Source organism: Balaenoptera physalus (genome assembly GCF_965194825.1).
Source record: "Balaenoptera physalus genome assembly, chromosome: 7".
In the NCBI taxonomy this organism is placed as follows: Eukaryota; Metazoa; Chordata; class Mammalia; order Artiodactyla; family Balaenopteridae; genus Balaenoptera; species Balaenoptera physalus.
Genome location: NC_138886.1, coordinates 113,679,410 through 113,704,817, shown reverse-complemented (window position 1 = coordinate 113,704,817; position 25,408 = coordinate 113,679,410). Strand labels below are relative to the sequence as shown.

Genomic DNA, 25,408 nt, shown 5'->3' with positions numbered 1-25,408 from the left:
TATTTCATCTCTGTAATGTATTCTCTCTTAATAGTTATCCCAAGAAATGGATCTTTCGTGGTTGTGGCCAAACTGAACTATTCATTTTTCTTAGTAAATTGCTTCTACATTATGCTTCCTTTAACTAACACAAGATACTGTCGCACACCAGAAAATGTCTCAGAGTCAATAACAATATTAAGTTCAAGGGAGTTGTCAAATATCATAAAAATTCTCACTACTTGAATTCCTTTCTTATAAAACCTGACTTTCTTAAGATTTTTTTAAGTGGGAATTTCTTCTATTTTTGTTTTTATAGTTCTAGTGCCAAATACGTTGCATGGCATGCAGCAGGCTCTCAGTAAGTGTCTGCTGATGGAAATAAATGTCAAAGAATTTTCTCATCCTTTCCAGGTAAACTTCTACTCTGGGCCAGTTCCCCTAAGCTGTTGGAGATCTGTTTCTCTATCCCTCTATACTAAAAATTTATTGAACATGCACTCTAGGCAGGCATTGGGCAGAGTTTCATGTAATATAATCTCAGTTCCTCACAACAACCCTCTGTAGTTTCTTTTTAAGTTTTATATTGATTGATTGATTGTTGAGGAAACTAAGGCTCACAATGCTTTTGTATCTTGCAAACAAGCCTGATTAAGACATAGAAAAGATTTAAACCTTACTGACTCCAAAAGCATGCATCATTCTGCTTTCCAATATACGGCAGGACTTACTGGAATCAGATGATATGGGACACAGGCTTTTGTCCTTTTTTAAATCTCCAGTTTAAACCACTTAGATAAAACCACTCTACTGATGGACTAGGGGTTCTAGTAACAGTTTTTTATATTTAAGATCTTTGCTCCATCTAGAATTTATATTTACCTAATGAGTGTGGAAGGATTTGAGCTTTATCTTTTCCCAAATGGATAGCTCATTTGTCCAATATGCTTTACTGAGTAATACATCTCTTCTCTGGTCTGAAATGCCACCTTTATCACATACAAAATTTCCACACAAATCTGTATCTACCTTTGGAGTCTCTATTCTATTGCAATGATTGCTTTGTTTTCTAAGTCCTTTTAAAAATAAGCAGGTGGGACTTCCCTGGTCGCGCAGCAGTTGAGAATCCGCCTGCCAATGCAGGGGACACGGGTTCGATCCCTGGTCCGGGAAGATCCCACATGCCGCGGAGCAACTGAGCCCGCGCGCCACAACTACTGAGCCTGCGCTCTAGAGCCCACACGCCACAATTACTGAAGCCCGCGTGCCTAGAGCCCGCGCACCACAACGAAGAGTAGACCCGCTGGCAGCAACTAGAGAGAGCCCAACGCAGCCAAATATAAATAAATAAAATTTTAAAATAAATAAATAAAATTAAATTAAAATAAGCAGGCAGAGCTCTATAATTTTTATGTGAAACAGTTCTAGTTTTAGAGACAGGCTCATTAAAAATAAAAACAAACATTTTGTGGACCTAAAATAATATGCTGCAGGTCATTTGTGCCCATGGGCCACAGTATCTGCCTTATACCTATAAACATTTTCTTTTGCCCTCTTCCAATATTCATTTGTGACAAGCTATTCATCATAAAAGTCCTGTTTTCATGATTATTACATTCTTTCCTGATTGCCTAGTTTTTTCCTCCAAGGTTTTATAATGTAAAATTTTAAACACAGAGAAAAGTTGAAATAAATTTACAGTGAATGCCCATACACTAACCACCTAGATTTTACCATTAACATTTTACTTGCTTTACTACATATCCGTCCATTCCTTATGCATCCATCCCTCTATTCATCTCATCTTTTGATGCATTTCAAAATCAGTTACAGACATCTGTACACTTCCCCCTAAATACTTCCACATGTATATCATTAATTAGAGCTCAGTATTTGTTCAGGTATTTTTTCTCTTGAAGTAAAATTTACATAAAATAAAATATGCAAATTTATGTTTACCATCTATGAGTTCTGAGAAGTACATCCACCTGTGAAATTCAAATCCCTATGAAGTTACAGAATATTACCATCACCCCAGGAAGTTCCCTCATGCCCCTCCCTGGTCAGTCCCTGTCCTCTTCTCTCAGAGGCAATCACTGCTCAGATTTTTTTCCCATGACAGATTACTTTTGTCTGTTCCAGAACCTCATCTAAATGGAATTTCTATGTACTCTTTTGTGTAAGGCTTCTTTCAGTATAAAGTTTTTGAGATTCATCTACGATGTTGTATGTATCAGCAGTTTGTTCCTTTTTATTACTGAATAGTACTTCATTGTAGGAATATACCACAGTTTTGTTTACCATTCTATTTTGGACACCTGGACTGTTGCCAATTATTAGCTATTCTAAATCTTTGGCAATTACAACTGTACTCTGCTAATTTTCTTGTTCGCTTCATATACCACCACCCCCCACGCCCCCCATAACATACCATCAGCTACTTGGGAGAGAGAGAGAAAAAAAAAAAACTTTCAACCAGAGTAACTCATTTACTTTTCCTCCTGACTGATGTCAAAAGAATAGTACACCTTGCTAAACACAAATGCTCTATTATTAAAATGCTATGCAGTGTTGGTAATGTTCTGTTCTATACTAGTTACATTACATAGGTACATTAGCTATAAACATTCACCAAGTTGTACGCTACTGATCTGTACATTTTTCAGTAGGTATATTACACTCAAAATTTGTTGAAAAAGCTGTGTAAACATTTTCCTAATGGCTTATAAGAGACACTTGACACTTTAGTTTCTATCTTAACCCTCAGCCCTTGGTCCTTTCTATCAAGTGCTTAGTTAACACATTAATTCTTAATCCTAGGAAGTTCTTTTTAAAAGTAGCTGCCAAATCCCTTTAGTAACCCAAATAATTTACCTCTTAACTTACTGATTTGGTAAATTCAGGTTTCTATACATTATCCTTTTCTCTTGAAAATGGAGTTGTCCATTGCTAACTTCATGCTTTGAAGGTCTTCATACTTTCAAAATTCGTCATAAACTGACCTTGTTTAGATACAAGATTTCAAGGACTGTTTTATTATACAGACAAAAAAAATCAATTATGATATTTTCCTATCCCATTTATATCAGAGCAGATAGTATTCTGTATATAATTCTTCAAACGTCTCTCTGTATGGAACAGCACTCTGTATATATTAGCATAAAACTAAAATAAATTACAAGAATTTAACCTGTTAATTGAAAAGTATCCATCCTAAAGCTTATATTAGAACTACCAGAACTAAAGATTCCACAGTATCTGAAGCAATGTAATATTATGTTATTTCAGATTCCTTGACTATGGGAAACACTTTTAATCCAAAGTCATAAAAGGAGATAACAGAAGGCACCTATTATTTTGTCTGCACAGAATGCCTCATTGTTTCCAATCACATGTTCTTGGGGATGTCACTCAAAATACCCTACTTTCTGGCCAACAGGGTGGGCACACAAGGAAACCAAGCCTTGTTCTCCTCAAAATATTCAGGTTAGAGTAGAAGGAAGATGGACAGTCCCTGTAACTGTGCTCAGCTGTGGGAAGATGTTAGTCTGGTATATTCCTCACCATGCAGAAGAAGCTAGTTTGTAGGAAAACAAAGCAGGCATACTAAGAAATGCAGAGCAAAGGGGAAAGTTCTACAGTGTTCATATCCCTTGTTCTAGTCATTCCTAAGCCCCTACTTCATCCCTGCTCTTCTTCCCCACCAGGGATTGAACCCGTGTGCCCCCTGCAGTGGAAGCGCAGCGTCTTAACCACTGGACCACCACGGAAGTCCACCCCTGCTCTTCTTGCTATATTGTTATGTAAGAGCATAAACTTCCATTTATGCTTCACCTTGTTTAAATTAGATGTCTGTGCCTTGCACCAAGAGAGGTCCCTAATACAAAGATATACCTAAAGTAAAAAGATCTACAATTGCTAGAATAAAATGTATGACTCCTATAGAGCAGAATGATAGTGGCATAATGAGCAGGATCAAATCATGCATATGACACTGAAGGTACAATATTTTACTAGGAAAATGCCAAGATTAGAAGCTTTCTTGGATATTGAGAACAATATTCCAGTGGCATTAACATAAACAAAGGTATACATTCTGTCACTTTCGAATTTTATTTCTTATAATTCACCTAGTTTAAGCACATAATCATGAAATTATGGCAAAAATGACCTACAAAGGTCATCTAAGTCCACGATACCAGCAATTCTTTTATAATAGAAAAAGATAACATGTAAGAACTGAGTTAATTTTCCTATGTAGCAGAAGAACTGTTCACAGGATAAGGAACATCTTTTACTTCAAATTACTAATCTCAATGCAGACTCAGGCCAACAATAATTGAAAATGATGTGAGAAGAATTTCGACACTGTAATAACACAGACAATGTCTGAAGCATAAAAGAACAATTAAATTCAGGAATTATGCCTCAGTTCATAAACTGACATTCGAAAAGACCATACTATTAGACCATAATAGTAAATGTATTTTACAATAAATTTTACCCCTACTTGGATATGTAAACACTTCTTGGATAAGGCCCGAGGTCCAGAACATACTTTCTTAAACTAAATCCTATAAGCATGAAGGTTAAAGCATTCACAAATGATTAATCTTGAAATCATATGTGCAAAAATGACACAACTACCTTACCTGTAAATCATCAACAGATAGTAAGATCTTATTGGATAACACAGCATTTTCTTCAGCTTGACTGCTGTCTTTATCTTTTTATCTAGAATGACTAGGCAAAATATGGTCTAGTCATACATTAGTTTTGTTTGTCATACATGGTATTTATTCCATGATGATTTAACACATTATTGCATCCGTCATAATATTAACCAACTAAAGATGTACTAAGGCCCTTCTTACTATTTATGGCACATTACTCTCACAATTATTATTACCATCAAAGGAGAGGCAGTTTTAAAGTAAGAAAATGACAAGAGTGAGAATAAGTAAGAAATGAAGATTTGCTGGAGATTGAGCTTCACAGTATGGTAAAATGATTCTATAATTCAAACCAATGGCAGAACTAACGCAAAGAAGAGAGACTATGACTACAGATAATAGTATAAAAATGTTTTTTTCATAATAAAAAGATTTTGAGAAAAATAAGATTATATTCAATTTACAATCACACTTTAATAGTTATTTTTAAATTACCACTAATTAAGGTTGAGATTTTTAAATTACAGCCACCTTATACACATTTGGGAAAATAAAATCCTAGTGTTGATAAAAACATGCAAGTTTATAGAGGGAGATATAAATTAGGTGTGCAATCAGAGAACAAGAGACCATTTAGACAAAAATCATTCAACTAACATCGATTGAGTGACCCCTATGTGTCAGACCATGTACAAGGCAGAGAGGATGCAACAAGGAACAAATTAGGCAAAAATTCCTGGCCTCATGATGCTTACATTCTGATGGTTATAGAAAATAGCCATTAACAAATAAATTGTATTTTTTAAAAAAGGGAAACTCAGGCCCAAAGCAAACACAGTGCCTTCCCTTTCCCAAGGACACAGCTACTTAGCAGCAACTCAGGCTACAGTTCACACCACCTGGCCTATTCCAGAGACTTTTTGATATATGATAAAGCCAATGAGAGAAGAAAAAAGTTTAACGAAAAACCTAAATAACAAGGAAAATCTATCTTAATGTCTACTTACTGGATTACAGAACTGTCAACCAAAACAGAAGGAATTTAATTGAAATATAGATTGCACCAAATTTTAGAAAATGCTTATGCTAAAGGCACTCTGCACTAGACTCTAAAGATGAACTTAATGAGCTAATAGATACTTTATCTTCTCTAATACCTGAAATTCCCAGAATACTTTTATTCAGAGGCCTATTTAATATGAACTAGTGGTTACAGCTCATGTAATAGCACAAAAAAAATCTCTACATAATACTACCATCCAATCTGTATTTTTTGCCAGACTCCAAAGAAAAGTCTACCAGCTACATTAGCTAATAGACTTAACTACATTATTATCCCCAGTAGGTAAAGAAAATGGCTAAGGTGCTTAGTAGTTTGCAAACAGAAGGCAGCATTAAGGTAGCATTCTTCCAATATTCTGCTTGTCACAAGGTATTTAATACCAGCCATCTGTTTCACAAATTTCTAGGCTATTAAGCAGTTTAAAATTATATGTAATTTTATGTTCAATTGAAAATTAATGTTAGACTTCAAACTTGAAACAGAAATGGTAAAAGAGAAAGTTGATAGATTTGAAAATTCATTCCTTACCACATAACTATGAAAAAATTCTTTCAACTCTACAAATGTCTGCTGTCATTTTTGGATTATAATCATAATGATTTTTTAATTTTATTAAAACAATTGAGAGGATGAAAATTAAGAGAAGAATTAGATACTTACACCACTGGAAAGGAACTGAGCATACTTTACATGAGGTGAATCAATATCTTTTCTAGAGATGATCAGCGTTATTTATCATTCTGTAGAATAAAGACAGAAAATTCAGAAATAGTTTTTAATCAAGTATTGAACAAAAATTTTAATTATATACTTAAGGATTAACAGTTAACATCAGATAATCATGTTTTTTAAATTATTTTGTAATTCTGAAAGGAAACATTGATTTGAAGGAAAATTTTAAAAATAGAAAAATGCTTTTGATAGCTTTCAAAATCATTCACTTGGAAAAAGTAATGAAAATTATACCCGTGAAGTTTAATCTGTTACCAGACACCACCGACGGAAACAGATTTAAACATGCAATGGAATATATATATATATATATATATATACACACATTGTAGGGACATTCAAGATAACTTGTTGATAATAATAACATCAGTGCATTTATGTAGAATCCTATAAATAAAAAAACACACCACAGCATGATTGCAGCTAACAGTCTTAACTGTGCGGTAAATCCTGGGGTCTAGTTCCAAGTCTATTACTTATTTTACTGCTAGCCAAACCTTCAGTGACTGAATTTCTCTAAGTCTCAATTTCCATATCTATAAAACAGGGATAATAGATAACTACTTCAAAATGCTACAAGAATTTAAAACATTTTTTAAATGGTGGTGATGAAGCACTTCACAAACTATCAAGTAGCAGGGACTATTAATACCAGTTAAAAAAAGACACCAATACCCATGTCGATTCCTGAACAGAGTGTAAGTTAATAATGGAGTGAGTCTAGTACTTCTATCTTCTGATTAGCATTCTACTGCTTTATTCAGCATTCAGACACTGTGATCCCTTTCAATTCAGACATAGATCTGAACAAAAAGTGAAATCTACCATTCACAGTTTAGGAGCTAAAGATCATGTATTACTGACTGAACTTATTAGCAGTTTCAAACCATAATCTATACAGGCAGGTATTTCCATGAACTCAAAGTTAATATTATAAATTAGACGAAAGTTAAAAATGTTGATGTCAAAAACTCTCGCATTAAAATACACATTCAGCACTGAATTATATAAAGCAAGACCAAAGTGTCTAACAGTGACTAATGATATATGTGAAATGTACAGGGTAAAGTTAGAAACCTTTCACATTTCATATCCTAAATTGTAGCTTTAGTGAAGTTCCTGCTGTAGTTAATTTTATTGCTGACTTAAGAAACACTGGTCCTAAAAGGTAAATACAAAATACAAAGAAAATCTACTGAAAATATTGTTGATTACATTTCCTAGACAAAACAGCAACACCAAGCCAGAAAACTGATTACTGGTCAATACATGTTTTTTCCACTCTCGCTGAAATTCAGGTAAAATATACTAAGTACTTACTTGCCCTGACATAGGCACAAGGTCATAATATGAGTAAGATATGGTCCCAGCAGTGTAGGACCTTATTAAACTATGGGGAAGGGTCAAATAAAAATCACACACACACTCATCCTTCTAATAAAAGGCATAATGTGATAAGTCTAAAAATTCAAGGTTTATGAGAATAACAATTTAGAAATTAATTTAGGTCACAGAGAACTGGGAAGACTTCTTCAAGTGAGATCTCAGCTGTTACCTGAAGTTTAGAGTAAGACTTCCACCAAACCAAAGTGTGAAGGGAGGTTAGAATCAGTGGAGGAAAGAATCAGGGAGAAGGAACAATTAAAAGAGATTATGAAGGATGATTAGGGAATAAGTAGACCTGTGTTGTTGGCCTTTAACATGTATGTATGAGAAGACAGGTAGAAAGGGAGGACTTCCACAATCTATGGAGGGCTGGTAAATGCCTTGCAGTAATTCTGACCTTTATTCTGTAAGGATGAGAATGATGCTACAGCTGAATCAGACAATCTAGGAAGTAAATCACCAAAGACCCTCATTTCACAGATGAGGAAACTGAGATTAAGACACTGATACAGATATGTATAACTGCAAATCACTGAATTTATGTCATTTATATTTCAGATATAAATGGGCTCAAAATATTCTATAAAAATAAAATATTCTTAGAACAGAAGACCAAGCAAGCAAGGTGCTATGAGTTCTCTACTCTCAGGTTCAACGTCACAGAGCTCTCCTAGCACAGGAGACAGATTTTTTTAAAAACTGACAGATTAAAAATGTATATTAAAATCACACCCATTAGAATGGTTATAATCAAAAAACAGAAAATAACAAGGATTGGCACAGATGTGGATAAAATAAAAGCTTTGTGTGCTGCTGATGAAAATGTAAAATGGTGGTGCCACTATGGAAAATACAATAGTATGGCAGTTCCTCAAATAAATTAAACACAGATTACCATAAGATCCGCAATTCCAATTCTGGGTGTATACCTAGAAGAAGTGAAAGCAGGGACTCGAAAATATATTTGTACACCCAAGTTTATAGCAGCATATTCACAAAAGCCAAAAGGTGGAAACAAACTCAAATGTCCATCGATGGATGAATGGCTAAACAAAATGTGGTACATACATAACATATAAGGGAATATTATTCAGCCTGAAAAAAGAAGGAAATTCTGACATCGTAACATGGATGAACCCTGAAGGCATAACACTAAATGAAACAAGCCAGTCACAAAAGGTCAAATACTGTATAATTCCACTTTTAAGAGGTATTTAGAGTCATCAAATTCAAATAGAAAGTAGAATGGTGCTTGAATGGGGCTGTGGAAGGGGGAGTTATTGTTTAATGGTACAAAGTTTCAGTTTGGGAAAATGAAAAAGTTCTAGAGATGGATGACAGTGATGGTTGTACAGCAATGTTTATTGTGCTTAATGTCACTGAACTGTATGCTTAAAAATGGTTAAAATGGTAAATTTTATATTATATATATTTTATTACTGCAAAAAGCAGAGTGTTATAATAAAAGAAAATGTACATTAAAAGGTATCAGGGATAAAATTCATGGATGCTGAATCATATATAAGCACCCAGCTATACAAAGCAAGTAAGTTATAAAAGATAAAAAATCAGCTCCTCATTGGACTTCTAATCTGTTATACTTTAAAAAAAAGAGAGAGAAAGAGAGAGTTGAATAACATTCACAGGGGACAGAGAGAAAAGAATTCTATATCAACAAAACTTACACTTTGATATATGAAAAAAATTGCAAATATGTAAGAATTCAGAGAGTTTATTTTCTCAGTTACCCCAACTGAGAAAAACAATTGAGAAAGGGTTCTAACTAAGAAAAAATAAACCAGAATAGAGACATGGTAACAGGGAAGATGATGAGAAAGGGTAATATAAGCAATGAAACTTGCAGTTTATATCACGTAATATTCATTTAGATAATAACCGAATATCTAAGAATGTATAACTTACATGAAAAATAAGGACTCTATAAACAAAGGACTTTATCCCCAAAGAAATCTTAATAGATATCTATTCAAGATGTACTAAACTATCTATTCAAAGTAAAAGAGTTGTAGGCAGGTGAGATGGAGGGAGGCAGAAGTAAAAGTACTCCTAAGATCTGAAAGAAGAGAATGAGGGGAAAACAGAAGAGAGGCAGAAAATAAAAGTACTCTAAAGGTCTCATCTTTCCACGGTCCAGAAGACACCTGGGGGAAAAATGCGCATCTTTTTGGGGAAAATAGTATTTTGTTTTAAAGTAACTGCAGAGAAACGTGTATCAGTCGAGGTATAATTTTAAGGTCGAAAGTATTGAGTGGGGACTTCCCTGGTGGCGCAGTGGGTAGGAATCCACCTGCCAATGCAGGGGACACGGGTTCGAGCCCTGGTGTGGGAAGATCCCACATGCCACGGAGCAACTAAGCCCGTGTGCCACAACTACTGAGCCTGCGCTCTAGAGCCCATGAGCCACACCTACTGAGCCTGCACTCTAGAGCCCGTGAGCCACACCTACTGAGCCCGAAAGCCACATCTACTGAGCCCGTGCGCCTAGAGCCCGTGCTCCATAACAAGAGAAGCCACCGCAGTGAGAAGCCTGTACACCGCAACAAACAGTAGCCCCTGCTTGCTGCAACTAGAGAAAGCCCGCGTGCGGCAACGAGGACCCAACGCAGCCAAATACATAAATTAATTAAATAAATTTATATTAAAAAAAAAGTATTGAGTAGGATAAAGATTATACAATTGTAAAATATACAGTTTATGACCAACATATAAGAGTTATAAACTTGTATATACCAAATAACATAGCAGGTAATAAAGCAAAACTTATTAGAACTTTAATAATTTTATTTTTAAAGATACACATATACTCACTGATGTGTATAAAATTAATAACTAATAAGGACCTGCTGTATAAAAAAATAAAATAAAATTCAAAAATTAAAAAAAAAAGAAAAGAAAAAAAAGATACACATATACTGAGTTATTTCAGTATACCTTGTAGAAGAGACAAATATAGTTGCAAAAAACAAAAAACAGAAATTATATTATCAATAAACTAATTTCAGAGATACATAATATAAAAAATTTAGGAAAAGGTACCAAAAATATTTTTAGCTATAAATGACGAGATGACCTAGATAATCTTTGGATCAAAGAAAAAATCGAAAGAGAAATTATGATCTACATACTAAGCTATGACAAAAAATAGCTATGATTTAACAATCATAATAAAAACCCAGGTGACCTAGCAAAATTTGTATTCAGAAGTAAATTTATGGCCTTAATAGCTTTTAATATTTTTAAAAGGCGGGGGCGGGGGGACACCCAGTAAATAAGAAATTAGAAAAAATACAAACTGTATCAAAATGAACTAGGAAGAAGGAACTAAGAGATACTATTTTACGTTAATATAAAGTAAAAAAGTTATAAAAAGCATAAATAAGTCCAAAAGCTAGCTCTCTGAAACATGATTAAAGAATCACTCAGATAGTCTAATAAGGGGATGAAAAAAAAAAATGAGAGTGAAAACTCACGATAGTCAAAATGAAAAGAGAAATCATAAGTATAGGAGAGAATTAAGAAAATAAGACAAAGCTAAGAAAATACAAATGCAATTTCTTGGCAATTCATTTAAAAACCGAAGAGAAAAATGTTTTCCCAGTAAGACAGAAAATATCAAAATTGACCCAAGAGAAATGAATCGAGTAGAACCAAATAGCATGAATTAAAGGTAATTAAAAATCTACTATAGGAGGAGGAACCAAGATGGCGGAGTAGAAGGACGTGCTCTCACTCCCTCTTGTGAGAACACCAGAATCACAACTAGCTGCTGGACAATCATCGACAGGAAGACACTGGAACTCACCAAAAAAGATACCCCACATCCAAAGACAAAGGAGAAGCCACAACGAGACGGTAGGAGGGGTGCGATCACAGTAAAATCAAATCCCATAACTGCTGGGTGGGTGACTCACAGACTGGAGAACACTTATACCACAGAAGTCCACCCACTGGAGTGAAGGTTCTGAGCCCCAAGTCAGGCTTCCCAACCTGGGGGTCTGGGAAAGGGAGGAGGAATTCCTAGAGAACCAGACTTTGAAGCCTAGTGGGATTTGACTGGAGGACTTCGACAGGACTGGGGGAAACAGAGACTCCACTCTTAGAGGGCACACACAAAGTAGTGTGTGCTTCAGGACCCAGGGGAAGGAGCAGTGACCCCAGGGGAGGCTGAACCAGACCTACCTGCTAGTGTTAGAGGGTCTCCTGCAGAGGCGGGGGGTGGCTGTGGCTCACCCTGGGGACAAGGACACTGGCAGCAGAAGTTCTGGGAAGTACTCCTTGGTATGAGCCCTCCCAGAGTCTGTCATTAGCCCCACCGAAGAGCCCAGGTAGGCTCCAGTGTTGGGTTGCCTCAGGCCAAACAACCAACAGGGAGGGGAACCCAGCCCCACCCATCAACAGTCAAGCAGATTAAAGTTTTACTGAGCTCTGCCCACCAGAGCAACACCCAAATCTACCCACCACCAGTCCCTCCCATCAGGAAACTTGCTCAAGCCTCTTACATAGCCTCATCCACCAGAGGGCAGACAGCAGAAGCAAGAAGAACTACAATCCTGCAGTCTGTGGAACAAAAGCCACATTCACAGAAAGACAGACAAGATGAAAAGGCAGAGGGCTATGTACCAGATGAAGGAGCAAGATAAAACCCCAGAAAAGCAACTAAATGAAGTGGAGATAGGCAACCTTCCAGAAAAATAATTCAGAATAATGATAGTGAAGATGATCCAGGACCTCGGAAAAAGAATGGAGGCAAAGATCGAGAAGATGAAAGAAATGTTTAACAAAGACCTAGAAGAATTAAAGAACAAACAAACAAAGATGAATAATACAATAACTGAAATGAAAACTACACTAGAAGGAATCAATAGCAGAATAACTGAGGCAGAAGAACGGATAAGTGACCTGGAAGACAGAATGGTGGAATTCACTGCTGCTGAACAGACTAAAGAAAAAAGAATGAAAAGAAATGAAGACAGCCTAAGAGACCTCTGGGACAACATTAAATGCAACAACATTCACATTATAAGGGTCCCAGAAGGAGAAGAGAGAGAGAAAGGACCAGAGAAAATATTTGAAGAGATTATAGTCAAAAACTTCCCTAACATGGGAAAGGAAATAGCCACCCAAGTCCAGGAAGCACAGCGAGTCCCAGGCAGGATAAATGCAAGGAGAAACACGCCAAGACACACAGTAATCAAATTGGCAAAAATTAAAGAAAGACAAAGAAAAATAATTGAAAGCAGCAAGGGGAAAACGACAAATAACATACAAGGGAACTCCCATAAGGTTAACAGATGATTTCTCAGCAGAAACTCTACGAGCCAGAAGGGAGTGGCATGATATACTTAAAGTGATGAAAGGGAAGAACCTACAACCAAGATTACTCTACCCAGCAAGGATTTCATTCAGATTCGATGGAGAAATCAAAAGCTTTACAGACAAGCAAAAGCTAAGAGAATTCAGCACCACCAAACCAGCTCTACAACAAATGCTAAAGGAACTTCTCTAAGTAGGAAACACAAGAGAAGAAAAGGACCTACAAAAACAAACCCAAAACAATTAAGAAAATGGTCATAGGAACATACATATTAATAATTACCTTAAACGTGAATGGATTAAATGCTCCAACCAAAAGACACAGCCTTGCTGAATGGATACAAAAACAAGACCCATATATATGTTGTCTACAAGAGACCCACTTCAGACCTAGGGACACATACAGACTGAAAGTGAGGGGATGGACAAAGATATTCCATGCCAATGGAAATCAAAAGAAAGCTGGAGTAGCAATACTCATATGAGATAAAATAGACTTTAAAATAAAGAATGTTACAAGAGACAAGGAAGGACACTACATAACGATCAAGGGATCAATCCAAGAAGAAGATATAACAATTATAAATATATATGCACCCAACATAGGAGCACCTCAATACATAAGGCCACTGCTAACGGCTATAAAAGAGGAAATTGACAGTAACACAATAATAGTGGGGGACTTTAACACCTCACTTACACCAATGGACAGATCATCCAAAATGAAAATAAATAAGGAAACAGAAGCTTTAAATGACACAACAGACCAGATAGATTTAATTGATATTTATAGGACATTCCATCCAAAAACGGCAGATTACACTTTCCTCTCAAGTGCGCACGGAACATTCTCCAGGATAGATCACATCTTGGGTCACAAATCAAGCCTCAGTAAATTTAAGAAAACTGAAATCATATCAAGCATCTTTTCTGACCACAACGCTATGAGATTAGAAATGAATTACAGGGAAAAAAACATAAAAAACTCAAACACATGGAGGCTAAACAATACGTTACTAAATAACCAAGAGATCACTGAAGAAATCAAAGAGGAAATCAGAAAATACCTAGAGACAAATGACAATGAAAACACGACGATCCAAAACTTACGGGATGCAGCAAAAGCAGTTCTAAGAGGGAAGTTTATAGCTATACAAGCCTACTTCAAGAAACAAGAAAAATCTCAAATAAACAATCTAACCTTACACCTAAAGGAACTAGACAAAGAAGAACAAACAAAACCCAAAGTGAGCAGAAGGAAAGAAATCATAAAGATCAGAGCAGAAATAAATGAAAGAGAAACAAAGAAAATAGCAAAGATCAATAAAACTAAAAGATGGTTCTTTGAGAAGATAAACAAAATTGATAAACCATTAGCCAGACTCATCAAGAAAAAGAGGGAGAGGACTCAAATCAATAAAATTAGAAATGCAAAAGGAGAAGTTACAACAGACACTGCAGAAATACAAAGCGTCCTAAGAGACTACTACAAGCAACTTTATGCCAATAAAATGGACAACCTGGAAGAAATGGACAAATTCTTAGAATGGTATAACCTTCCAAGACTGAACCAGGAAGAAATAGAAAATATGAACAGACCAATCACAAATGATGAAATTGAAATTGTGATTAAAAATCTTCCAACAAACAGAAGTCCAGAACCAGATGGCTTCACAGGGGAATTCTATCAAACATTTAGAGAAGAGCTAACACCCATCCTTCTCAAACTCTTCCAAAAAAATTGCAGAGGAAGGAACACTCCCAAACTCATTCTATGAGGCCACCATCACCCTGATACCAAAACCAGACAAAGATACTACAAAAAAAGAAAATTACAGACCAATATCACTGATGAATATAGATGCAAAAATCCTCAACAAAATACTAGCACACAGAATCCAACAACACATTAAAAGGATCATACACCATGATCAAGTGGGATTTATCCCAGGGATGCAAGGATTCTTCAATATACGCAAACCAATCAATGTGATACACCATATTAACAAATGGAAGACTAAAAACCATATGATCATCTCAATAGATGCAGAAAAAGCTTTTGACAAAATTCAACATCGATTTATGATAAAAACTCTCCAGAAGGTGGGCATAGAGGGAAACTACCTCAACATAATAAAGGCCATATATGACAAACCCACAGCAGACATCATTGTCAATGGTGAAAAACTGAAAGCATTTCCTCTAAGATCAGGAACAAGACAAGGATGTCCACTCTCACCACTATTATTCAACATAGTTTTGGAAGTCCTAGCCACGGCAATCAGAGAAGAAAAAGAAATAAAAGGAATACAAATTGGAAAAGAAGAAGTAAAACTGTCACCGTTTGCAGATGACATGATACTATACATAGAGAATCCTAAAGATGCCACCAGAAAACTACTAGAGCTAATCAATGAATTTGGTAAAGTTGCAGGATACAAAATTAATGCACAGAAATTCCTTGCATTCCTATACACTAATGCTGAAAAATCTGAAAGAGAAATTAAGGAAACACTCCCATTTACCACTGCAACAAAAAGAATAAAATACCTAGGAATAAACCTACCTAGGAAGACAAAAGACCTGTAGGCAGAAAACTGTAAGACACTGATGAAAGAAATTAAAGATGATACCAACAGATGGAGAGATATACCATGTTCTTGGATTGGAAGAATCAATATTGTGAAAATGACTATACTACCCAAAGCAATCTACAGATTCAATGCAATCCCTATCAAATTACCAATAGCATTTTTTACAGAACTAGAACAAAAAATCTTAAAATTTGTAGGGAGACACAAAAGACCCCAAATAGCCAAAGCAGTCTTGAGGGAAAAAAACAGAGCTGGTGGAATCAGACTCCTTGACTTCAGACTATACTACAAAGCTACAGTAATCAAGACAATATGGTACTGGCATAAAAACAGAAACATAGATCAATGGAACAAGATAGAAAGCCCAGAGATAAACTCATGCACCTATGGTCAACTAACCTATGACAAAGGAGGCAAGGATATACAATGGAGAAAAGACAGTCTCTTCAATAAGTGGTGCTGGGAAAACTGGACAGCTACATGTAGAAGAATGAAATTAGAACACTCCCTAACACCATACACAAAAATAAACTCAAAATGGACTCAAGACCTAAATGTAAGACCGGACACTATAAAACTCTTGAGGAAAACATAGGAAGAACACTCTTGGACATAAATCACAGCAAGATCTTTTTTGATCCACCTCCTAGAGTAATGGAAATAAAAACAAAAATAAACAAATGGGACCTAATGAAACTTCAAAGCTTTTGCACAGCAAAGGAAACCATAAACAAGACGAAAAGACAACCCTCAGAATGGGAGAAAATATTTGCAAACGAATCAACGGACAAAGGATTAATCTCCAAAATATGTAAACAGCTCATGCAGCTCAATATTAAAGAAACAAACAACCCAATCCAAAAATGGGCAAAAGACCTAAATAGACATTTCTCCAAAGAAGACATACAGATGGCCAAGAAGCACATGAAAAGCTGCTCGACATCATTAATTATTAGAGAAATGCAAATCAAAACTACAATAAGGTATCACCTCACACCAGTTAGAATGGGCATCATCAGAAAATCTACAAACAACAAATGCTGGAGAGGGTGTGGAGAAAAGGGAACCCTCTTGCACGGTTGGTGGGAATGTAAATTGATACAGCCACTATGGAGAACTGTATGGAGGTTCCTTAAGAAACTAAAAATAGAATTACCATATGATCCAGCAATCCCACTACTGGGCATATACCCAGAGAAAACCATCATTCAAAAAGACACATGCACCCCAATGTTCATTGCAGCACTATTTACAATAGCCAGGTCATGGAAGCAACCTAAATGCCCATCGCCAGACAAATGGATAAAGAAGTTGTGGTACATATATACAATGGAATATTACTCAGCCATAAAAAGGAACAAAACTGAGTAATTTGTAGAGACGTGGATGGATCTAGAGACTGTCATACAGAGTGAAGTAAGTCAGAAAGAGAAAAACAAATATCATATATTAACGCATGTATGTGGAACCTAGAAAAATGGTACAGATGAACCGGTTTGCAGGGCAGAAGCTGAGACACAGATGTAGAGAACAAACGTATGGACACCAAAAGGGGAAAGCCACAGGGGGGTGGGGATGGTGGTGTGCTGAATTGAGCGATTGGAATTGACATATATACACTGATGTGTATAAAATTGATGACTAATAAGAACCTGCTGTATAAAAAAATAAATCAAATAAAATTTAAAAATTAAAAAAAAAAAGGAAATCTACTATAGACAAAGACATCGAGACCTGTTGGGCTCCCAGCAGATTCTTAATCCTAAAATAAACATAGTTCTAATAATATTAAACCATAGAAAAATACCAAAAATGTTTCATTTTATGAAGTCAGAATAACAATACCAAATCTAATAGTATGTAGCCCACAAAACACCATAAACCAATTTCACTTAGAAGTTAAACGTAAAAATTCTAAAGAAAAAAGAATCAAATCAGACAATAGAGTCTAGCGACATATCAAAAATAATATACTATCATAATTTATTGCAGGAATGCAAGAATGGTTCATTTTTAGGAATCAACACAATTCAATATATCAACAAATTAAGGAGAAAAAAAAATCACAAGATTTTATCAATGGATGCTAACAAGGCATTTGGTAAAATTCAGTAGCCACTTTTAATAAAAGCTCTATGGAAAAGAATACTAAAAAATTAAGCATTTTTGGAAAGAAGAACAATTGCAAGTGTCCTAAGTAGCAAAACATTAAAACCATTTCAAATAAAATTAAGACTGTATGCACACACAATAAATATATATATTATTATACATACGTGTGTGTTTTTATATATATAAAGAACTTGCTTCTATATGTAAATTTGATGATCTGTGGAAGAGATCCAATAATGGTGGTTACTTTGAGTATGGGGTGGGAACTGGACAGATTAGGGAAGGGATGGGAAGGAGACTGTTCCCAGAAAACTTTATTATTTTAACCATATGAATGTTATTTATTGCTCAGTCAATAAATCAAATTAATAAAATTAGAAATTAGAGCAGGAAGCCCACTGAACCCTTTATAATTCAACACTGATTTGAAGATTATAGGAAACCAGTAAGACATAAAAATGAATTAACTGGCAAAAATATTGGAATGAAAGAGAAATATATACCTTTTTGCTAATGATTGGATGGAATACTTAAAAAATGTAAGTTATTCTAGTAAAAGAAAGCTGAAGTTAGTAAAATAGATTATTAAGGAGAGGTATGATACAACACTTAAAATTAATTTAAAAAATTTTCTCTAGTTTAGAAGGAGACACCTAGAAAAATGCGGAAAATATTTCATTCACAGTAGTAACATTTTCCCAATATTTAAAAATAACTGTCTTGAGAAAAAAGCCCAAAATTTTTTTTTTTAATTTAGAAATAGGACCTTAAAATTATAAAGCAGGAAGTCCAAGAACCACCAAGAAAATTAAACAAAAGGAGAAAACCAGAAGTGGACTTCACTGGCCAGGTTTCAGAATATATTCAAAAGACACTAATCAAATCAGTACAGTACTGGCATAGGAACAGACACACAGATGAGTGGAACAGAATAAAGAACTTAAATAATGATTCCAGCACATATAAGAAAATGTACAAGCCAAAGGTTAAATTTTATTTCAACAAGATAGGATAAATGATTTTTTAAAATAATCCTCACAAAACTTGTTATCATCTAGCAAAAAACATTAGATCTTTATCTTACATTACATACATAAAAAATTAAATTCCATGTCAGTCTATTTATCTCTTATAAAAATAAAATACAGTGTGTGTGTGTGTGTGTGTGTGTGTGTGAAAAAAAAAATTAAATTCCAGGTGCAGTAAAGACAAATGTAAAAAATAAATCACAGAAATACATTCTACAACAAAATTTAGAAGATGACATGTCTTTAAGCATTCTTAACAAAGAACAGAAACTTAAGACAGACATAAAGAGTTTAAAATTTCCTATTATGAAAAAATCATAAACAAACTAAGGAATTAAATCAGAAAAAATATTTGACATGTAGAGAAAAAGCAGATCCAAGTTGTTAAGTTTATAAAAACACTCAAACTTACTAGAAGTCAGGGAAATAACAATTAGTTTAACAATGAGATATCACTTTGGCAAAAATTTAAAAGATTGATAATATCTCCTCAAAGGGTACTGTCATATTTCACTGGTCTAAGTGAAAAGTCCTTTTGGAAAGAAATCTTGCAGCATATATTAAAATTTAAAGTACTTACGCCTTTAACCTAGTAGTCCTACTCCTGGGAATCTATCACATAGAAACAAAAGTAATCACACATAGTATGCACAAGGATATTTATTGTCACTTATTTTCCAATTTCTTGTCTCTATAAACAGAGTTGTTTCAATCAATACAGGAATGGCTGAATAAACTACAATATACTTTGATCAATTAACACAATGCAATCCCTAAAAAGAGTAAATTAGAGTTGTATCAGGTGACTTGGGATTCGCACATTATAGCATTAAATTTAAAAAAAGGAAAACGCAATCAAATGAGTATGATGAGGTTTAAAAAGAAAAACTAAAACCAAAAAAAAATCCTTTTCTGTGTGTGTCTCATGTCAGTGTGTTTATTGATATACATACATACACACACACATAAAGTACATGAGCATGGAGAAAAAATAGGTGGTCAACAGATAATGGAGATGGGGTTAAGGATGGGGGCATATGTAGGGAATATTGGTCAGGAAGGATAAATGCATTTATGCAATAGATATAGACACACATTTATGCAATGAAATTATAAAAATTCCTACTATCAGAAATGGACTCAATTATCAAATGATTACGTTAGGGTTGTCAAAATCCAACACAACGTCAGGCTGAGCAATGAAAAAGCCTACTGTCAGCACTGCTGTCCCTTGAAGAAAAAATATAATCTGGAAAATCCATTAGGAGTAAGAACCTGTAAATGCTGTCTTACCCACAGGTGGTAAGAAGGCTCTTTTTATCCTAGTTTTTCTCTTTAATATAAAAAGTAGTAAACTGTATAAGGTAAAGGAAAAGAATTTCAAAAGCCAAAAAATAAAAGTTAAGTCTGCCTCCTACCCCAAACTCCTTTTTCTCTTCCACTCAGACACCATTCAGTTTCTTCATACATCTTTGAACATGTAAGTATAACTTTAGGATAAATTCCCAGTAGGGGAATTGTTATGACAAAGGGCATACACATTTTAAATTATGATAGATTTTGTCAAATTGCCTCCCCAAAGAGGACCAATTTATATACTTCTACCTTCAGGAAATGCTTAATTGTGAATCCCGTATGTCAGTCGTGATTTACAATTGAATTTACATTGTGCGTGTATCTGTTTTATTCAGTAATGGTAAACACAGAAAGGGCAGAATATTTAAAGAAAGCAAAGCATAAGAGACAGTGAAGAGTTAGCTTAGCTATAACAGCACAGGCAGCAAGTAAGCCATCAAAGGGAGAGGTAACGGGACAGTGCCAATGCCAATTAGTGAGACCCTTAAGCCCAGATATGGATATCAAAAAAGACTTCTCAGAAGTTTGAAACAGCCATTACAGAGCTCCTTCCACTGCTCTTTTAGCACCTCACACAGAACGCATTGTTATCCATCTAAAATACCTATTTAAAGTAAAACAAAAAATGTGTTAAAATACAGAGATATACAAGCCTTACAATCCCATAAGTCTGATACTATTAGTGCTTTGAATTTACAGATGAGGAAGTGAAACTTCTTCCTGGCTAGATACACATTAAACACACACACACACACACACACACAGACACAACATATGGAGGTAAAAAAAAGGTCATAAAACTCCACCAGAACAAATAAAAGGTGAACATCCCTCCCCCCTTAGCTCTCAGTCCTTCTGTCCAAAGATAAATACTATTAAGTTTCCTATACATTCTTACAAAGATAAAAATTAAGAACTAAATACACACATATCTAACATAGAATTCTTTTTTAAATGGTAGTTTTTAAAAACTTTTAATTATGAAAATTTGTAAACATGTACAAGGGCAGAGTAATATACCAATCACCCTGCTTGAATAATTAACTCCTCCTTACTATCCTGGCTCCAAGGGATATTTTCAAGCAAATTCCAGATATCTTACCACTTTAACATGCAATTCTTAGCAAGTTTCAATATCTGGTTTCCAAATCCAGAGTAAATCAGACACAGAAACTTAGAAGGTGACTGAAAGTGTATAAAAAGGCTTTACCACAGAAAAAAATGACAGCTACCTGAAAAGAATAAAACAAATGAAAATGACTATTTAATAATAGATGTATACACATTATACTGACTCATCAAAAAGTTCAAGTCATGTTTAGGATGTTCATTTTAAAAAGGCATGTAAGTATGTGATACATCTGTTTTTAAAAACTGAAATGGTTAAAAGAAAAGTTTACATTTTAGGAAGCTAATCAGGTGTTTCACTTGTGTCAAACATCTTTTCCCTTGAACAGTGCCAGATAAGTGAGGCCTAACCACATTTAGCTGGGATTTGAAGGGCACATGGAGAGTTTCTCGGTGAAGAACGAATGGCTGGTGACATGTGAGGAAAACAGAACCACAGATATTAGGAATTAAAAACTCATCTAAATTAGAATACCAATCTCTCAAATAATGCCTCTAGATAGCCAGCTTAAAACTAACTGTAAATTACAACTACCAACTGTAAATAACAACTACCACTATTTCATCAATACTACCCTGGGCCGGACACTCACTAGTTAAGCGCTTTACACATACAAACTCATTTTATCTCACAATCCCCTGAGGTAGGTAATTAAGACAAGACACTACATGCCCAAGGTCAATCAGGTAATGGACTTCCTTTTTCTTATTAGAACTGGAGCTGAAGTACTTACATTAGGCTTCGTCTTTCTTCAAAATATAAGATTAGGGATACAATTTTTTATCATTTCTCTGGAGCAAATGTTTAATTGTGATAAGTACCGTGCAACAAGTTGGGCAACAGACATACCGCTAAGATACTAATGATGTTTTCTATTACGTTTTACTCGTTATGATTCACAACTAAAGGTATGTCATATACCACGGAGATTTTTATTCCAAAAGCATTATTACATATATTACTTATCAAATTTTTTAAGACAGAGATACTCATGTAGCTTTTCCTACATTTCCAGTGACAGGGAAGTTTAATGAAGAGTTTTGCAGATAAAGATATTCCTTTAAGAGATTCTAAAACTGTTTCTTGTAACTTCAAGCCACTCATCTGACTGAATCGATAAAGACTACATTTCTTTTCTTTTCCACAAGGCAGCATTTTAAATGTCTGTAAAATCTTTGCAAAGAGTCTCCATGCTAAATAGTCCCAGTCATGATTGTAGTTTGACATGGTTTCCTCACTCATTTGTCATTATCCTGTCTTCTCTTAAAAAGTGGGGCTCCCCAAATTCAACACAAGACTCCTGCAGAGAGCCTAACTGGAGCAGGATACAGGGAACTATTAGTTCTCTTGTTCTGAACCTAAAATTATATTACTTTCTCCCACCACCAAGTCATTTTTGGGTGTGAATTAAATTTGTAGACAAAAAAGTCTTCTGCACATTCATTCAAGAATCAGTGATTAAACATCAATGACAGAACTGATCCAGGCTTTTACCCAGGCTTCCCCTCCCTAAACTCGTTTTTTTTTCTTTTTTTTAAGCAAAATAGTTCCATTTTTGCTTTTTGTTTTCTTATAAACAAATATTACTACTTGATATATATTTTATTTGTCTATTATCTGTGTCACTATTGTCTAGTATCTGTATCTACTCCTAAAGTAGTATCTGGAACATAACAGGCACTGTTTATTATTGAACTAACTCATGAACAGATGGAAGAGGGTGGAACATTCATATTCTTTCTGGCTTCTGGAAAGGAATCTCTAGGCTACTATACTTCACTGCTAAATGATCTTGAAGCCTTATCAATAAACACACTTAATCAGAAGAGCCATGACTACCACATATGCTCTAGAATTTGCTATGATAGTCTAATACAGGAATTATAGGTTTTGATAACTTTTAAGATAGGTGGTGGTTTTGATGTTACCCTCAATATGTTTCCTATGTTTTTCCATTCTAAAATAATTATATAACCTGAAAATAAAAATATACATCTCCCTATTATTAACAGTAGGTCACTGGTAAACTCTATTGAACTATGCTGTGAAATGTTAGGGAATAGTCAGAGGCTGAGCCACCATCTCTGCCTCTATATAGGCCTCAACTGTACTGACTCCAGCCATGAGCATCCTTATACCATAACGTACTTGGTTTAGATGCCACTTCCCTTGTGGCTTCATTATTACTTACAGTTGTAGTTGCACACTCTGTGGTGTGATTTCAGATTTTTTGATTCATTTAAGTTCAAAACACAACTATGGAGCCGCTACTTGTTTATATTATATGATTTAGCATTCCCTGCTATGGAAGTCAGGGTTCTCTACTCTCATGGGATTGTTACTGTTACATGACGCTACTTCATTCTTACTGAATTACAGTACAAATATATGACAGCAGGCATCACTTTCTCCTCATGTCAGTTTAGAACAGTTATTCACAAACTGGGCTGTGCATCTAAATCACATGGATGTCTTTTAGAATCACAGAATCCCTAGCCAACTCTGGACCTACTGAATCCAAATAACTGGAGGTAGGGGAGTCCAAGTATATTTTTAAACAGCTTCTGAGGTAATTCTACTTGAAAACTACTGGTTTAGAAGACAAGAAAGAACTCTAATAATGCAATGCCATATCTCTTGTATAAGATATAATATCTAGGCATAAAGACAAGTTTGAGCATACCGACACCCAAAATTTCTCCTATTATTTCCCATATCAACATTCCAAGCTGAATACTTAACATAATTAATTTAATCTGTTATTCAAAATTGAAGGGGAATTTGATAACACCTTAAGATATGTCCACTTCAAGGGAACTCATATACTGGACGTTGGTCAAAACAACTCATAAATATTCTCAAAGTAGTCTTCTCTCTACAAGTGCTGTGCTACTCCTCATCCACCTAGTAAGCACTTGCCCCAGCCAAGCAGTTCTCCTAACCCTGCAAAAATGGAATGCCTCCCTCCCCATTTCCTTTCTACCAGTCTCAGTCTCAGTGACTCTTATTTGATAAGACAGCAAACACCCTTTACAAAACCCTCTGCTAGTAGGGTACCATAAATATGTTTCTGTTATATTACATTATAATTCATATACAAATCTGTCTCCTAGAATGTGAGCTTCTTAAGAGTAGGGATTGTTTATTATCAACTGCTATAGTTCCAGCTCCTACTCAGGTGTAAGCAGTAAATAAATCTTTGCTTACTGAAGAAATAAAAGAAAATGCCTACTTTCAAGTCTCATTCAAATAAAATAATCTTAAGAGTCCTGGTCCTTAAAATTAACACCAAAAGATTCTGTTATTAAATTAAAAATTAATGCAATTGGAACATTTTCCAAGACAATTGATAAGCATTTATTAAGTATCTCATATAAGCCAAATGCTATGCAAGTGCTAAGGATACAAAAAAATGAGCTTTGCTCTTGATAGCAGGGTAAGTAATATTAATGTTCCCAAGGAGATATCCTGTCATTAGTTTACAATTTACATCCACAGATACCTTGAAACCAAACTCTGTTAGGACTGTTGATGCCCCTGAGGGCGTTAAAAATACTGGACTGAGAATTCAGGAGTCTAACAACTCCATGTTGCTTAAGCCATGATCGTTCTCCAGAGTTCACTACAACAGGAAAACGTAACAATTTGAATGGCAGCGTCTCCCACCATCATTATAAATAAATTTTAAAGTCTGTGTGACTACCATTCAAATATCCCCTGGACTAAAACAAAGACACAGAAAAAATATTCCTATTGGCATACATCTAGAAAATCTTGATGTTAAAATGTAACAATTTACTCACAGGACCAATCCAGATGCCTTGATCTACTGCTTAAACACTCATGTGGCTTTGAAGCCTCTAATCTTTTTTGCAGGAAGATTGTATGAATACACTGATAATTTCCAGAACAATAACGTGATTTTGCAAGTTTCTGGATGATCCAGTATCTTCCTTCCCATTTTGCATTTCCTCTATCTCAGCAGTTTTCCAATGTTTAAAAGTGAAATAATAGAATTGGAA

General features: G+C 35.0%; 1 protein-coding gene across 19 annotated transcripts in view; it reads right to left on the bottom strand.

Annotated features, from left to right (window-relative positions):
- The window catches only part of HMBOX1 (homeobox containing 1), a 185,752-nt gene that overhangs the window by 97,031 nt on the left and 63,313 nt on the right, over nt 1–25,408 (bottom strand). For 10 of the 19 annotated variants that reach the window (XM_082468946.1, XM_082468958.1, XM_082468959.1 and 7 more), the window contains exon 2: nt 6,376–6,455. In XM_082468946.1, coding sequence (XP_082325072.1) covers nt 6,376–6,398 — 23 coding nt within the window. In that variant the 5' untranslated portion in view covers nt 6,399–6,455. Of the gene's footprint in view, nt 1–2,865; nt 2,982–6,375; nt 6,456–25,408 lie in introns of all 19 variants that reach the window. The other 9 variants (XM_082468964.1, XM_082468953.1, XM_082468955.1 and 6 more) reach the window with 1 other exon arrangement.